Consider the following 16,876-nt stretch of genomic DNA (forward strand, 5'->3'; position numbering starts at 1 on the left):
ATCCACGCCTAAAAAATATTGATAAAGGATCCACGCCTTGAATTTAGGCCTTGAGGCTTTAAAAATTTTTTTTTGTAAAAATCCACGCCTTGAATTGAGGTCTTAATTTTTTTTTTGTAAAAATCCACGCCTTGAATTGAGGCCTTAAAAAAATGTCTAAAAAATCCACGCCTTGAATTGAGGCCTTAAAAAATGTTTAAAAAATCCACGCCTTGAATTGAGGCCTTAAAAAAATGTTGAAAAAATCCACGCCTTGAATTGAGGCCTTAAAAATGTTGAAAAAAATCTTCGCCTTTAATTGAGGCCTTAAAAAATGTTGAAAAAATCCACGCTTTGAATTGAGGCCTTAAATTTTTTTTTAAATCCACGCCTTAAAAAATGTTGAAAAAATCCACGCTTTGAATTGAGGCCTTAAATTTTTTTTTAAATCCACGCCTTGAATTGAGGCCTTAAAAAATGTTTAAAAATCCACGCCTTAAATTGAGACCTTAAAAAAATGTTTAACAAATCCACGCCTTGAATTGAGGCCTTAAAAAATGTTGAAAAAGTCCACGCTTTGAATTGATGCCTTTAATTTTTTTTTTGTAAAAATCCACGCCTTGAATTGAGGCCTTAAAAAAATGTTGAAAAAGTCCACGCTTTGAATTGAGGCCTTAATTTTTTTTTTTTGTAAAAATCCACGCCTTGAATTGAGGCCTTAAAAAATGTTTAAAAAATCCACGCTTTGAATTGAGGCCTTAAAATTTTTTTTTGTAAAAATCCACGCTTTGAATTGAGGCCTTAAAATTTTTTTTTGTAAAAATCCACGCCTTGAATTTAGGCCTTAAAAATTTTTTTGTAAAAATCCACGCCTTGAATTGAGGTCTTAAAAAAATGTTGAAAAAAATCCACGCCTTAAATTGAGGCCTTAAAAATGTTTAAAAAAATCCACGCCTTGAATTGAGGCCTTAAAAAATTTTGAAAAAATCTTCGCCTTGAAGATTTGAGTTGAGGCCTTAAAAAATCCACGCCTTGAATTGAGGCCTTAAAAAAATGTTTAAAAAATCCACGCCTTGAGTTGAGACCTTAACACATATTAAAAAATCCACGCCTTGTGCAAAGTCCTTAAAAATATTTTTTAAAAAATCCAAGCCTAGGGTTGAGGCTTAAAATTGTTTTCATTCCGCATCTGTTTAATTTCCCTTTCCTGATTTTTCTGTTGGGTGTAAAATTCCTTGGCTTGCGGAATCAATTCTGTGTTAAAATTTATATGACCAGCCATCTATCTACATATGGTGTATAACACACCCTTCCCCTGTATGTAGATGTAATTCATCTAGAGAACACTTACACACACACACACTCATACCTACATAGAGACACATAAAATATAACACTTTATTTATAATTCATTCTCGTATTCACTGTTTCCGCCATTTCTGTTACTTTAGTTAACAATTTAAGTGCAAGCAAGGCTATGTACACACACACACAGAGATAGGAAACTAACTTGCCTTGGCAACAGTTGAGGATAAAAGTGTGCAGACAAAAATAATATATGATCTACAAAATATAAACAAAATCGAAAACATTTTTTATCAAAACTATTTTTTTACTTATTTGTAATGCTAATTTTTTTGTTTTTTTTTGTGTCACCTAACTTTTGCCCTCTAGTGTCTTTTATATATATTTAGTCATACATATATAATTTTATTTGGCCATTGGTATATATATAATTTTAAAAATTCCTTTTAATGGGAGAGAGAGAAAATATTCTAAGAAAATTACAAGGAAAAAGGAAACAGCACATCATGGTGCCACCATACACTTTTTTTTTGCAGAATAAGAAATTCACTGCTGCTGGGTGGGGAGTGTGGTGGAGGAGGGAGAGTAACCACATAACAACCTTTCGGAAATTGTTAAAAATTAATAAATATACAAGAATATTTGTAGAGGAGAGTGACGAAGGGGAGGAGGGCATGTCTACTCAATCAGAGTGTTTGTTATTCGCGGAAATTTTCTATGAAGTGAATGCAATTTCTATTTGTAGTGCAACCTAAAAGTATGCTAGATAATTAAAGAGCTCCCAAAAGTAGGCAATATTTAATATTTAAAAGAAAACGAACACATAAAGGTGGAGTCCTTAAAAAATATTATTAAACCAATAAGGAAAGTAATAAAGTCGGATGGGGCCGACTATATGATACCCTTCACCACTTTGGGTATATTCTATATTAAAATATCGAAACTAAAATATCGAAACCTAAACTGATTACATCGAAACCTATCACATGTTAGGTTACACTAGTTTAAGTATGCTTTGTGCATTCCGCCACATTTTGAGTTCTTCATTTACTTACAAATCCAAATTTCGTGCAAATCGAAGAATATATAGGGGCTTTGGTGCACATAAAATCGGACGAAGATATATATGGGAGCTATATCTAAATCTGAACCGATTTTCATGAAATTTACTATTCATCATTCTAGACTCAATTCAGTGCACTATGCCAAAGTTCGCCCAAATCGAAAGATATGCAGGGACTTTTGTACACAATTTACCTTAAATCGGACGAAAATATATATGGGAGCTATATCTAAATCTGAACCGATTTTCATGAAACTTAACACTCACAATTCTATATCTTATTCATTACGCTGTGCCAAATTTCGTGCAAATCGAAAGATATGCAGGGACTTTTGTACACAATTTACCTTAAATCGGACGAAAATATATATGGGAGCTATATCTAAATCTGAACCGATTTTCATGAAATTTAACACACATCGTTCTAGACTTATTTTATTACGCTGTGCCAAATTTCGTGCAAATCGAAAGATATATAGGGACTTTGGTGCACTGTTTACCTAAAATCGGATGAAAATATATATGGGAGCTATATCTAAATCTGAACCGATTTTTCCCAATTTCAATAGGGTTCGTCCTTGGGCCAAATTAGTGAGCTGTGCCAAATTTCATCCAAATGGGATCATAAATGCGACCTGCACTTTGTTTACAATTTAACATGAACATACAGACAGACGGACGGACGGACGGACGGACATGCATATATATTACTAATGTTCAGTACTGCTCTTCTAATTTCTTGTCCAAATTCCCTTCGCCGTGGGTTGTGTTGTGATGTTCGGCTTTCAATTGTGGCCTATAGATCCACTAAAAAAAAAAAAAACACAAAAAATTAAGTTTTCGGTCCACTTCATCCCAAAGTTTAGATCGATCGCGATTTTCTACATGAAGAAGGAGATCGGGCCAAATAATAAGCATACCGATTAAGTTCGGTTATATTTAGCGGATCAAATTGAACCTGACTTTTGTGTGAAAAATGACAAAAATTGTATTCTACAGCGTATATATTTTCTCCCGAAGTACATAGACCCGAGAAGTTGATAGTATATCCAAGAGGAGTGGTTCACCTTTAAATTGATACCAATTATATTGTCCTATATTCTCATATGTGGGAGTTACACTTCAATATTTACAGGTGCTTACGTATTCAGATATCATTACAACACTAGAGGGCGAAAATATAGCTCTGATCGCTTTGAAATTTTCCATGAGGATCCATGTATGGTCAAGGACAACGCCTATAATATTCGGTGAGGATCAGATAATAATTTTGGGATGAACTGGACCGAGAACATAATTTTTTGTAATATTTCGAGTCGATCTATAGGCCACAATTGAAAGCCGAACATCACAACATAACCCACGGTGAATGGAATATGGCCAAGAAATTAGAAGGGTTGTACTGAATATTAGTAATATTGTTTGACCTCTAACCGGTCAAGACTTTGCAAATATCGCAAAATATTGCCAAGCTCAGAATCTAGAACCACAAAAAGTTAGATTTTCGTGGAAGTTGTGTAGGGTATCATATGGTCGGCCACGTCCGACTATACTGCTCCGCTCACTGGTTTGTAAATAAAATTGCCTTGATATGATCTGATTTCTTGTTATCTATGGTGTCAAATTCAAATACCCTCTTCTAAAAACCCCAAGCTAAATTCGCAATACTATCTCCCAGCAATTGTTCGTGTTTTACATTTTGTTGTTGAGAAATAAAATCTATACTTAGCCAGCTATTAAATGCATACAAGATTTTTTTGGTTTGAAAATCCACTTTCAAGGATGCCCTTAAGTGCCTTAGTGACCAATGGGCCATAGATGATGAATACATCATCATGCATAGAATATTGCCACTGGTGCAACATTAACATCAACATCCGCAGAGAGGAGAAGAGAGGAGAGAAGCGGAGCGCAGCGATATATAATAAATAAATGAAATTCATAGCCATGATGTTATTAACTCCTCTTCGAGATAGCTGGCAGCCGCTTTTCCCAGGATAGCCTTAGCTTAGTAGGTTATAAGCTACAAAGAAGAAGGAAACCCACCACTACTACTAACAACAACAAAAAAGCGCAACAACATATTTTTTTATGTTCATACATGCTCAAAAGAAAAAAACACAACAACAACAAAATTGGAATTGATGTTCTTCCTCCATTGCTGCTAGCCAGTGGCTAGCTTGGCTGTCGGATTGACTGACTGGTCCTACGATCATTGCAATGATGAATATATGACGTTTTGAAAAGGCCTTCTTCGTTTTTGGTTTGATGGCGGCATCGGCACAGAGCAAAAACGAAACCATCATAATAAATGTATGAGGGCAAGCTGGCAAGAATCAGTCGTCAGTCCGGGATAGACAACATCAGAAGTTACCCCTTAGGTCCAAAATGCAATGGCAGCAGAACACGAATAATGAAGAAGATGATGTTCATGTGAATGGAGAAAAATGAAGAAGAAGAAGCAGCAGCAGCAAACCAAAATGAAAATTATGTTTGGGGCGTAATAAACTTATCGGCCAAATAAATAAGAGCAAAATACTACAACAACAACAGGCTGATATATACATAAGTTTGTACATATGTGCAACAGTAGCAATAATATAAAGTCGGCAAGCAGGTTATAATTTAGTTTAAACCCTCCAAAGAGGCCTAAAAAATTAAATGAAAAAAAAAAAACAACCAAAACACTTTGGACAATGGTCATTTGAAAAGAAGCCGCACAGTGGGTCAAAAAGGAAAACATGGGTTTCCGGTCTTAAACATATTTTCCCAAAAATTCCAAATAAAATTTAAGGGTTTAAAACTATATTACTAAAGTCCGAGACCCCAAAAAATCGGTTTAACAATTATTACTTATAGTTGAGATTTTAGGAAAATACAAAATCGTTGTCTTAGAACCGAGGTCTTAGGTTATAACACAACGATTTTAAAATCCAGGCTTATAACTGAGGCCTTCAAAAAAAAAAAAAAAATAATAATAATAATTTTTGAGGCCCTCAAACCCAATTTTAGATATCTAGGCTCATTAAAAAAATTCAAGAAAAAAATAAAATGCTGAGATTCAAATATCATAATAAAGGTTTATGGCTGAGGCCTTTAATTATCCTGAAGTTTTTAAAGTAAATTATATCTATTTTCAAATTATTCCTTTTAATCCAGGCCTATAACTGTGGATTTAAAATAATTTTTAGTATTTTTTTGAGGCTCTCAAAATATTATTTAAATGTCCAGGCTCATAACCGGGTCCTTAAAAAATCCAGAGGTTGTCAAACTATTTTTTAACACCGGCTTATCTCTTAGGACTTCGAAATATATTTTTTAGTCTATACTTAAAACTGGGCATCAAAGATTTTTTTATTCAGGCTTATAGTTGAGGCATTAAATATTAAGCGGAGTAGTATAGTCGGACGGGGCCGACCATATGATACCCTACACAACTTCCACAACTTCAAAATCTAATTTTGTGTTGTTCTATGTTCTGAGCTTGGGCAATATTTCGCAATATTTTCACCCTCTTGACAGATTAGAGGCCAACAAATACAGCCCTTCTAATTACTTGCTCAGATTACCTTCACCGTGGGTTGTGATGTAATGTTCGGCTTTCTGGCCTATATATCGACTAGAAAAAAATTGTTTTCGGTTCACTTCATCCCAAAATTATTATCTGATCATCAGCGAAAATTATAGGCGTTGGCCTTGACCATAACCGGAACCTCATGGAACACTTCAAAACGATCAGCGCTATATTTCCGCCCTCTAGTATAGTAATGGATTACTAAATAATATATGAATACGTAAGCACCTGTAAATATTTAAGTGTAACTCCCGCATCCGAGTACATACGACAATATAATTGTCATCAATTTAAAGGTTAACAACTCCTCTTGGATATACTGTCATCTTCTCGGGTCTATGTCCTTAAGAATTAAATATATACGCCATAGAATATAAATTTTATAATTTTTCACGCAAAAGTATGGATCCATTTGACCCGCTAAATAATGACCGATCTTTATCAAAACAGGAATGCTTATTCTTTGGCCCGATACCCTTCTCCATGGAAAAAATGCAATGTTTAGGCCATAGACCAGAAAAACCGACAAAAATTTAGTATTTGGTCCATTTCATCCCCTAAATATTAACCGATCTTTTCCAAAAACAATAGGAGTCTTCATTGGCCTGAACCCATCGTACATGCAAAATTTCGTGAAAATGGGTCCATAATTGCGGCCTGTTTGTGTGGCCTATTGTGTTTACAAATTATAATGGACGGGCGGACACACATGTTTAGATCGACTCTGCTGATATGACAATCTGTATACTTAAAGGTTTGTCTAGGACTAATATTACGCGGCGTTACAAACTCTTGGGGCTGCACAAAGCTATAATACCCTTAAAACATGGTTGATTAGGGTATAAAAACAGGCTGATGCTTTAAACATATTTAAAAAAAATACTGAGACTCTCAAAACCATTTTTAAAAATCCCGAGAACCTCAAAATAATTTTCTAAAAAAACCTGAAATTTTGCAAAAAATTTAAAAAAAAAAACCTGATGTCCTCTAAACAATTAACGAAAATTACTGAGATCTTTAAAATCATTTTCAAAACTCCTGAATCCCTCAAAATAATGGTTAAAAACCTGGGGCCCTCTAAATAATTTTTAAAAATCCTAAGGTTCTCAAAATAATCTTTAAACCTCCTGAGGTTCTCAAAGTAATTATTAAAAATCCATGAGACCCATAAAATAATTTTTAAAAAATCCTGAGGTACTCAAAATAATTTTCAAAAAATCCTGAGGTTCTCAAAATAATTGATAAAATTACTGAGGTCTTCAAAATAATTTTTAAAACTCCTAAATCCCTCAAAATAATGTTTAAAAGGCACTGAGGCCCTCAAAATAATTTTTAAAAAATCATGAGGCCCTCAAAAAAGAATCTTGAGGCCCTCTAAATAATTTTTAAAAATCCTAAGGTTCTAAAAACAATCTTTAAACCCCCTGAGGTTCTCAAAATAATTATTAAAATCCCCTGAGGACCTTAAAATAATTGTTAAATCCTGAGGTACTCAAAATAATTTTCAAAAAATCCTGAGGTCGTCAAAATAATTGATAAAATTACTGAGGTCTTCAAAATCATTTTTAAAACTCCTAAATCCCTCAAAATAATGTTTAAAAGACCCTGAGGTCCTCAACATAATTTTTAAAAAATCATGAGGCCCTCAAATAAGAATCCTTAGGCCCTCTAAATAATTTTTAAAAATCCTAAGGTTTTCAAAATAATCTTTAGACCTCCTGAGGTTCTCAATAAATAATTTTAAAATAATTGTTAAATCCTCAGGTACTCAAAATAATTAAAAAAAAATCCTGAGGTTCTCAAAATAATTGATAAAATTACTGAGGTCTTCAAAATAATTTTTAAAACTCCTGAATCCCTCAAAATAATGTTTAAAAGGCACTGAGGCCCTCAAAATAATTTAAAAAAAAATCATGAGGCCTCTAATAACGCTTAAAAGACCCTGAGGCACTCAAAATAATTTCGAAAGAAATAAGAGGTTCTCAAAATAATTTTTAAAAATCCTGAGGTCTTCAAAATGATTTTTTAAAAAAAATCCAGAGGTTCTCAAAATAATTTTTAAAAATCCTAAGGGCTCCAATATAGTGTTTAAAAGCGCATAGATCAGCAAAATATTTTCTAAAAATAATAAAGCCCCCAAAATAATTTATCCTTAAAATAATTTTTAAAAACCCTGAGGCCTCAAAAATTTTTTTAAAAAAATCCACGCCTATTTGGTAGTGCCTTAAAAATAGTTTTTTATTTTTAAATCCACGCCTACTTGCTAGTGCCTTAGGAATATTTTTAAAAAAATCCACGCCTACTTGGTTGTGCCTTAAGAATATTTAAAAAAATCCACGCCGCCTTAAGAATATTTTTTAAAAAATCCACGCCGCCTTAAGAATATTTTTTTAAAAAATCCACGCCTACTTGGTAGTGCCTTAAGAATATTTTTAAAAAAATCCACGCCTACTTGGTAGTGCCTTAAGAATATTTTTTAAAAAATCCACGCGTAGTTGGTAGTGCTTTAAGAATATTTTTTAAAAAAATCCACGCCTACTTGGTAGTGTCTTAAGAATATTTTTTTAAAAAATCCACGCCTACTGGTGGTGTCTTAATTTTTTTAACTTCGCCACACTGTGTCCACTTCAGTGTTGCTTTTTCCAGGAGGTGAGTGAGGCATGTTCGAGGTTAAAAATTACTTGAGCTTTTTCTGCACGCTCACACCTATGAGCTTGTTGTTGTTGGCATATAGAACAAGGAATAGAAGAGAAACTATTCCGTTTCGTGCATGCTAAGGTAAAGGCCATAAAGTATATGAATAATTGATATGAAAAATAAATGAAAAAAATATCAAAAAAAAAAACAAGAACTTAACTCGGAAGCATTTTTATAGTTTCGTGTTTGTGCAACAACAACAACAGCAGCAGCATGAGTTCAAGCAGCAGCAACAACAATAATAATAACAGCACAAGCAATAAAAATTGCAACAAACTAAACAACACACACATCATGCCATTGAGTTAGTCAGTTTGTTAGCCAGCTAGTCAGTCATACCTTCTTGGCCAACACCACTATAACGGCCAGCCCCCCTTCATGTAGTTGTTGCTTTTTGCAAAACAAAAATAAAAACAACAACAATAACAATCTCTTAACATCACCATCAACGCCAACACCGCCAACAGCAACACCAGCAAGCGAATAGTTTTGCGACTTCACTGAAATTTATTGGAGGGGGCTTGGCTTGGCTTGGTTTGACGACTGGGCTGGTGGTACTGTTGGCCGCAGCCGTTTCGTTCCGTGCCTTGGCATATCGTTTTTCTGTTGTCACGTTCATGGGTTGGTCGCTTGATTTTTGTGCTCCTGGTGCTAAATGGCAAAGATGGCGATGGATTTGAGCACACCAGTCGCAACTAATGTATGTATGAACACCATTGATGACCAAGATGGACTACCTACGTTCTAGTTGTTGTTGTTGGTGTTGTCGTTTATGTTAATGAACATTTATAGTCACTGGCTGGTGATACCAGTTCAGAATAATGCATCAAAAAACCAAAAAAAAAGGAATCGAATTTGTTCATTTTGCTCGGGTTCTGTGAGAAAATTAAGAGAATATGGCAAAGCAACATAATTATTTTTATAAAAAAAAATATTATTAAAAAAAATATTTTTTAATGTATTTTAAATTTAGCTGAGGCTTTAAAAATGTTTTTTTTTAAATGCACGCCTATAATGGATGTATAAAACAATTAAAAAATCCACGCCTTCAAAAATATTTGTATAGCCTTCACCACACTGTTGTACAGGGTATTATGTCTATGTGCATATGTTTGTAACAGGCACAAGGAAACAAGATCGACACATGGTTCCTTTTGAGAATATGCATAGAATCACATTCAAAGTCGATTTATGCATGTTAGTCCGTCTGTCTGCCCATGTTAAATTGTAAACAAAGTACAGGTCGCAGTTATGATCCCAATTGAATGAAATTTGGCATACGTCACTAATTTGGCCCAAGGACGAACCCCATTGAAATTGGGAAAAATCGGTTCACATTTAGATATAGCTTCCATATATATTTTCGCCCGATTTTAGGTAAATGGTGCACCAGAGTCCCTATATATCTTTCGATTTGTACGAAATTTGGCACAGCGTACTGAATTGAGTATAGAATGATGTGTGCCAAGTTTCGTGAAAATCGGTTCAGATTTAGATATAGCTCCCATATATAGTTTCGCCCGATTTTAGGTAAATGGTGCACCAAAGTCCCTGAAAATCATTCGATTTGCACGAATTTTGGCACAGCGTACTGAATTAAGCCTAGAATGATGTGTGCTAAGTTTCATCAAAATCGGTTCAGATTTAGATATAGCTCCCATATATATTTTCGTCCGATTTGAGGTAAATGATAGCTTCCATGCACGAAATATCTGAATTGAGTGTAGAATGAAGTGTGCCCGAAAATCGGATCAGATTTAGATATAGCTCCCATATATATTTGTCCGATTGGAGCACCAAAGTCCCTATATATCTATATAACTTTCGATGTGTGTTGCTCGAAATTTGGATATAGCATATATACGATTTGATGTATTTGGTGAAGTCTATATACAAAGATTTGCACGAAATGTGTTAAGTTTCGTGAAATCTCAGATTTATATATAGCTCCCATATATATTTTCGTCAGATTTTATGTAAACGTTAGATATAGTGTACTCCAGATTTAGATATAGCTCCCATATATATTTACGTCCGATTTACGGTAAATGGTGCACCAAAGTCCCTAAATATTTTTCGATTTGTACGAAATTTGGCGCAGCGTACTGAAATGAGTGCAGTATAATGTGTGCCAAGTTTCGTGAAAATCGGTTCAGATTTAGATATAGCTCCCATATATGTTTTCGTCCGATTTAATGTAAATGGTGCACAAATGTCCGAATACATCTTCGGATTTGCACGAAATTTGGCTCACCATAATGAATTAGGCCTAGATTGGTGTGTGTTAAGTTTATGGATATCGGTACAGTTATAGATATAGCTTTTATATCCGACCATATGAAAAATTTAGTATCGGTTGGAGAATGACATGTTTATGGATCAATTTCATTTTACTGGTCCTTTAAAAATGCGACGTCTGTTAGGATTCATCTGTTGAATATATCCAAAGTGGTGAAGGGTATCACATAGTCGGCCCCGTCCGACTTTACTGCTTTCCTTACTGGTTTTCTTTTTAATAGACAATTTTGTTTCGGGTTCTGTGAGAAAATTGACAGAATAAGTCAAAGAAAGGGGGCCATATAAATATGACGGATTTAGGGGAGCATACAAAAATATGTCCAAAAAAAACCCCACGCCTATAGAGGATGCTTTAAAAAATATTTTTAAAAATCCATAAAAAAGTTAAAAAATTCCACGCCTGTAGATGGTGCCTTCAAAATAAATAAAAAAATATGAAAAATATTTTTTATTTTTAATTACAAAATAATATTTTAAAAATTTCAAAAAGTCCAGTTCGTCTGTGAAGAACTTTAATTTTTTTTTAAATTTTCCTACATCGCATTATCCTCCAAAATGTTTATCCTTTTTGCAAATGATTCCTTTCTAGTGGGTGCCATAATTTGCCCTCATATCCCCGAGAATATTCAACAGTTTTATTTTCCGCTCTATTTGTACCATTTTCGAAAATTTATTTTTATTATCCTTTTGGCTAGGATATCCTTTAACTTTAAAATATGTGCATTTTATATTAATGACAATTCTGTCTCTTCTTCTGTTTGTTATTTTTTTGCAGGCAAAAATGATTGAAAGCGGACATCCTTGGATGGCTGGTGCAACAACGTCTTCGGTAACTGGTAAGTAGGCTAGTTTTCATGGTATTTTGTTCCGAAAGGACATCAAGGATTTGCATGCAAATGGATTATTGTAATCATTTGTCTTAACATTTAGCAGAGATATAGATTTTGTTTTCATTCTTTTTCCATCAAAATGGTAACAAAATGTTTTCCGTTTCCTTTTATTTCCATTCCGTGTTCTTCGTGTGCCTTCGCTTTTTTTTGTCCTGTGGCCTCAGCAGATAGCTATCAATATCAATTGCAATCCATGTGGCAAAAATGTTGGAATACTAATCAGCAAAACCTCGTCCAACAACTGAGATTTCGTGAGCGCGGACCATTAAAATCTTGGCGACCCGAAGCTATGGCCGAGGCAATATTCAGTGTCCTTAAGGAAGGTCTGTCGCTGTCACAGGCTGCCCGGAAATACGATATACCATATCCAACATTTGTCCTCTATGCTAATCGTGTGCATAATATGTTGGGCCCATCGTTGGATGGTGGCACCGATCCCCGACCAAAGGCACGAGGACGTCCCCAGCGTATACTGTTGGGTATGTGGCCCGAAGATTTAATACGTTCCGTTATCAAGGCGGTGGTATTTCGTGATTACCGGGAAATCAAAGAGGAAATGGGTGGCTTGCCGTTTGCCAATGGACAAGCTCATGCGGTAGGTAGACGAGAGATATTGTTCTCTAAGATTAAAGAAATAATGTTGAAGTGGAGAATGAGAGAGAGAGATAATGATTTTTTCTTTCAAATCTATTAAAAAATGTTAGCTTAAAAAATATTAAAATATACGACGGCTATTCAATTTTATTTTAAATACATGCCTATGGCTGTGGCCTGAAATTTGTTTTCAAAAAGATCAAAAAATGTTAATTTTTTTAAGTATCCCCTTTAGGCGTGGAGTTTTTTAAAATTAGGCGTAGATTTTTTAAAAATATGTTTAAAAAATCCAAAAATTTTTTAAAAATATGTTTAAAAATCCCTATAGGGGAGATTGAGGCCTTAAAAATTATTTTTTAAAAAATCCACGCATATAGAGAAGGTTGAGGCCTTAAAAAATATATTTTTTTTTAAATCCACGCCTATAGAGGAGGTTGAGGCCTTAAAGAAATATTTTCTAAAAAATCCACGCCTATAGGGGAGTTTGGGGCCTTAAAAAATATTTGAGGCATAAAAAATATTTTCTTTTAAATCCACGCCTATAGAAGATGTTGAGGCCTTAAAAAATATTTTTTTAAAAAATGCACGCCTATAGAAGAGGTTGAGGCCTTAAAAATATTTTTTTTAAATCCACGCCTATAGAAGATGTTGAGGCCTTAAAAAATATTTTTTTTAAAAAATGCACGCCTATAGAAGAGGTTGAGGCCTTAAAAAATATTTTTTTAAAAAATCCACGCCTATAGAAGATGTTGAGGCCTTAAAAAAATTTTTTTTTAAAAAATGCACGCCTATAGAAGAGGTTGAGGCCTTAAAAAATATTTTTTTTAAAAAATCCACGCCTCAATTAAGCCCTACCAAAAAATATTTTTTAAAAAAATCCAAGCCTTCGGCTGTGGCTTCTTAAAAAAATATTTTTTAAAAAATCCACGCCTTGAAAATAATATTTTTTTTTAAAAATCCAGGCCTATAGAGGAGGTTTAGGCCTTAAAAAATATTTTTTAAAAAATCCACGCCTCCTATAGAGGAGGTTGAGGCCTTAAAAAATATTTTTTAAAAAATCAACGCCTATAGGGGAGGTTGAGGCCTTAAAAAATATTTTTTTAAAAAATCTACGCCTATAGGGGAGGTTGAGGCCTTAAAAAAATATTTTTAAAAAATCCACGCCTATAGGGGAGGTTGAGGCCTTAAAAAATATTTTTTAAAAAATCCGCGCCTATAGGGGAGGTTGAGGTCTTAAAAAATATTAAAAAAATTCACGCCTAAAAAAAGAAATCTACGCCTATAGGGGAGTTTGAGGCCTTATAAAATATTTGAGGCTTTAAAAAAATATTTTTAAAACATCCACGCCTATGGAGGAGGTTGAGGCTTTAAAAAGATATTTTTAAGAAATCCACGCCTATAGAGGAGGTTGAGAACTTGAAAAAATATTTTTAAGAAATCCACGCCTATAGAGGAGGTTGAGGCCTTAAAAAATATTTTTTTTAAAAAAATCCACGCATATAGAGGAGGTTGAGGCCTTAAAAAATATTTTAAAAAAATTCACGCCTATAGGGGAGGTTGAGGCCTTAAATAATATTTTTTAAAAAATCCACGCCAATTGAGAAGTTTTAAAAAATATTTTTTTAAAACTTTAAAAAATATATTTTTTTAAATACACGCCTATTGAAAAGCGTTAAATAATCCAAGCCCAGCCATAGGCTTGGTTAAAAAAAAATATTTTTATTTTAAATATAAATGGTCTGTAATAAAATATTTCTCTCTCTCTCCACCTGCTCCCCTTACATCTTCTTAAATAAAAATATTAATTTTATGACCTTCCATCCTTCCTTGTCTCTCCCTTTTTGCTACAAACCAATTTCTCACCTTCTAGGCCGCCTTGTTTGGTGCCTCCCCCGTCAGTGGTGCTGCCTCGGCCGCCAATGGTTATCACAATGCCGCCAAGCTGGCAGCCCAGTCGGCCATGGGTGGCCATCAGGACTCTCCCAGCCCCTTGTCATCGATGACTGAAAATTTACGACGCCAAATATTGTCACAACAACAACAATCACCCCTAAATCCAGCAATGAATATCTATAAAGCTCCAGCCTATGTACAACGTTCGGAAATTGAAGATCCCATGGCTATGACGGGTAAACAACACACCTCTTCTTCCTCCTCCGCGGGAGGTGGTGGTGGCGGCGCTGTCAACGAACGTCGTGGTTCCGAGAATTTACCCGATTTAAGTGCTTTGGGTTTGATGGGTTTGCCGGGTCTAAATGTTATACCCACAACGGCAGGACCGGGTGGCTCAAATCCGCGCAATAATCACATGCATTCCAATGTGGCGGCAGCGGCTGCGTTTGGTCGTGATTTGGAAAGGGAGCGCAATCGTGAGAGGGAACTGCGTGAGAGGGAGCGTGAACGAGAGAGGGAACGTGAACGTGAGCGAGAGCGCGAACGAGAGTTAAAAGAGGCCATGCAGGCTCGCCAGTATTGCAATCAATCACGTGGCTCAGCCTCGGGTGGTTCCTCGGCGGGTGATATGCAAAAAACCAGTGGTGCCGGCACCACCTCACCCTATCCCCATCACATGAAAAACAAGGACCAGCTGGCTGCCAACTACGCGTACAACAAACGTTTCCTGGAAAATTTACCACCCGGCATAGACTTCGAGGCCATTGCCAATGGTCTGCTGCAAAAATCCTCTGCAGCAGCGGCGGCTGCTGCTGCCTCAGCTGCCGTGGCCACAGCCAATAAAAGTCCACGCTTTGAAGATTTCTTCCCCGGACCCGATATGAGTGAGCTGATAGCCAATGCTGAGGCTGCGGCGGCCAGTGCCCCCTTTCCCGCCCAACGTGAGTACAATTTAATGAAAATCAAATTGGAACAGCAGCCCACCGAGGTGCAGCATGAGGATTGAGAGAGTGATATGGCCAAAATTGGGGCGTGGCAGTGATCTCTTTAAGAGATGGTGAAATAAAAAAAAAATAACTTTTATAAATGTTGTTTATATTATTATTAATAATACATTTTTATTTAATATTTAAAATTTAGTTTATAACAAAAAAAAAAAAAAGAGACACCAATACACACAACTGCATACTTGCATATATAAACACACATATAACAACCCCAACGTTATTAGATTAAGCTCGGCTAATTTAGATATAGAGAAAAAAAATAATTTAAAAGAAAATTATATTTAATCTTTTATTAAAAAACAACTATTATTATATATTTGCAAACGAAAATGTTTATAACAAACTTAATGATTATAGTGAGCCTTTCAAATTTGGGTTAAATTTAAAAAAATAATTTTTTACAATTTTTTTATACAAAAATTTATTGTTTTATAATTTTTTTGTTTTAAAGTTTGTTGTAAATATTTTCGTGTTTAAATTAAAAATTCCCTCACCCCCTCTTGCCTCCTCCCTTTCTTCATTTATTTTCCATGTAAATATTTAAACAAATAAATTATAGTTTGAAGTATTTTAATTTTTTAATTTAATTAATTTTAATAGTTAATTCCAAAAATACAGGGTGTCCCGAAAAAAAAAATATTTTTAAAAATAAAATAACATAAAAAAATTAAAAACTAAAAATGTTTAAAAATTAAAAAAATATATATTTAAATATTTCTATTTTTTTCATTTAATATTTAAAAATATTTCTAAATATTTAAATTTTCCTATAACACCCTGTACATCACTTGTTTTTTTACCCATTTTAGTTTTTCCCCCTATCCATTGCCTAGATTTTTTATTTGTAATTTCTTTCTAAATAATAATTATTTTTAATTAAGTTCATTTAATAATAAAAAAAATGAATCATTTTTATTTGCTTTGATTTGAAATGACTTGAGTTTTGTTTTGAAAAAAAAAAATGAAAAAAAAAAAAAAAAAAATGGAAATCTATGAGTTGATGATGACGCAGACAAAGCTGACGTTTGCCGATCATGAGATGGACACAATTTTTCCATGAGGTAATCTTTAATATTCAAACAAATTCAATGAAAATTGGCAATTTACATTTAATTAGGCCTAAAGAGCAACTGACAAAAAACTGGGTAGATCGGACCAAGATTTGATATACCTCCCATACAAAGGGTCTTGAACATTTTACTATTTTGGTCTATAAAATCTTTAATATTCCACCAAATTCAATGAAAATTTGCAATTTTTATTTACTTAGGCCTTTAAACAACGGACCAAAAACTGGGTAGATCGGACCAAGATTTGATGTACCTCCCATACAAAGGGTCTTGAAAAATCCGCTTTTTGGACCTATAAATTGTTTATATTCATCCAAATTCCACGAAAATTTTCATGTCTTCGTCCAAATTACATCAAATTTGGGCGAAGGCAGTAATAGGTGTTGTAATTTAGTTGTTGGCCCATATTTCAGGTACCTACCATACCAAAAGTCCCTAAAAATTTAACTTTCTGTACTATAAAATCGTTATATGCAGCTAAATTAAGTATATTAGTTTTATTTTTG

The 16,876-nt window shown here is 34.2% G+C and overlaps 1 protein-coding gene across 1 annotated transcript; it reads left to right on the top strand.

The window, feature by feature from the left end:
• The first annotated feature begins 11,631 nt into the window (after positions 1-11,631).
• On the top strand, positions 11,632-15,303 carry LOC133336001 (protein bric-a-brac 2-like). The gene is made up of 4 exons (XM_061544293.1): positions 11,632-11,752; positions 11,974-12,421; positions 14,300-14,726; positions 14,790-15,303. The coding sequence occupies exons 1-4, from the start codon at positions 11,650-11,652 to the stop codon at positions 15,297-15,299; spliced, it is 1,488 nt and encodes a 495-aa protein (XP_061400277.1). The 5' UTR covers positions 11,632-11,649; the 3' UTR covers positions 15,300-15,303.
• The last annotated feature ends 1,573 nt before the right edge of the window (positions 15,304-16,876 follow it).

This window comes from Musca vetustissima, unplaced genomic scaffold (assembly GCF_032173495.1).
Source record: "Musca vetustissima isolate MV318-11 ecotype Yass unplaced genomic scaffold, APGP_CSIRO_Mvet_v1 utg325491, whole genome shotgun sequence".
NCBI lineage: Eukaryota > Metazoa > Arthropoda > Insecta > Diptera > Muscidae > Musca > Musca vetustissima.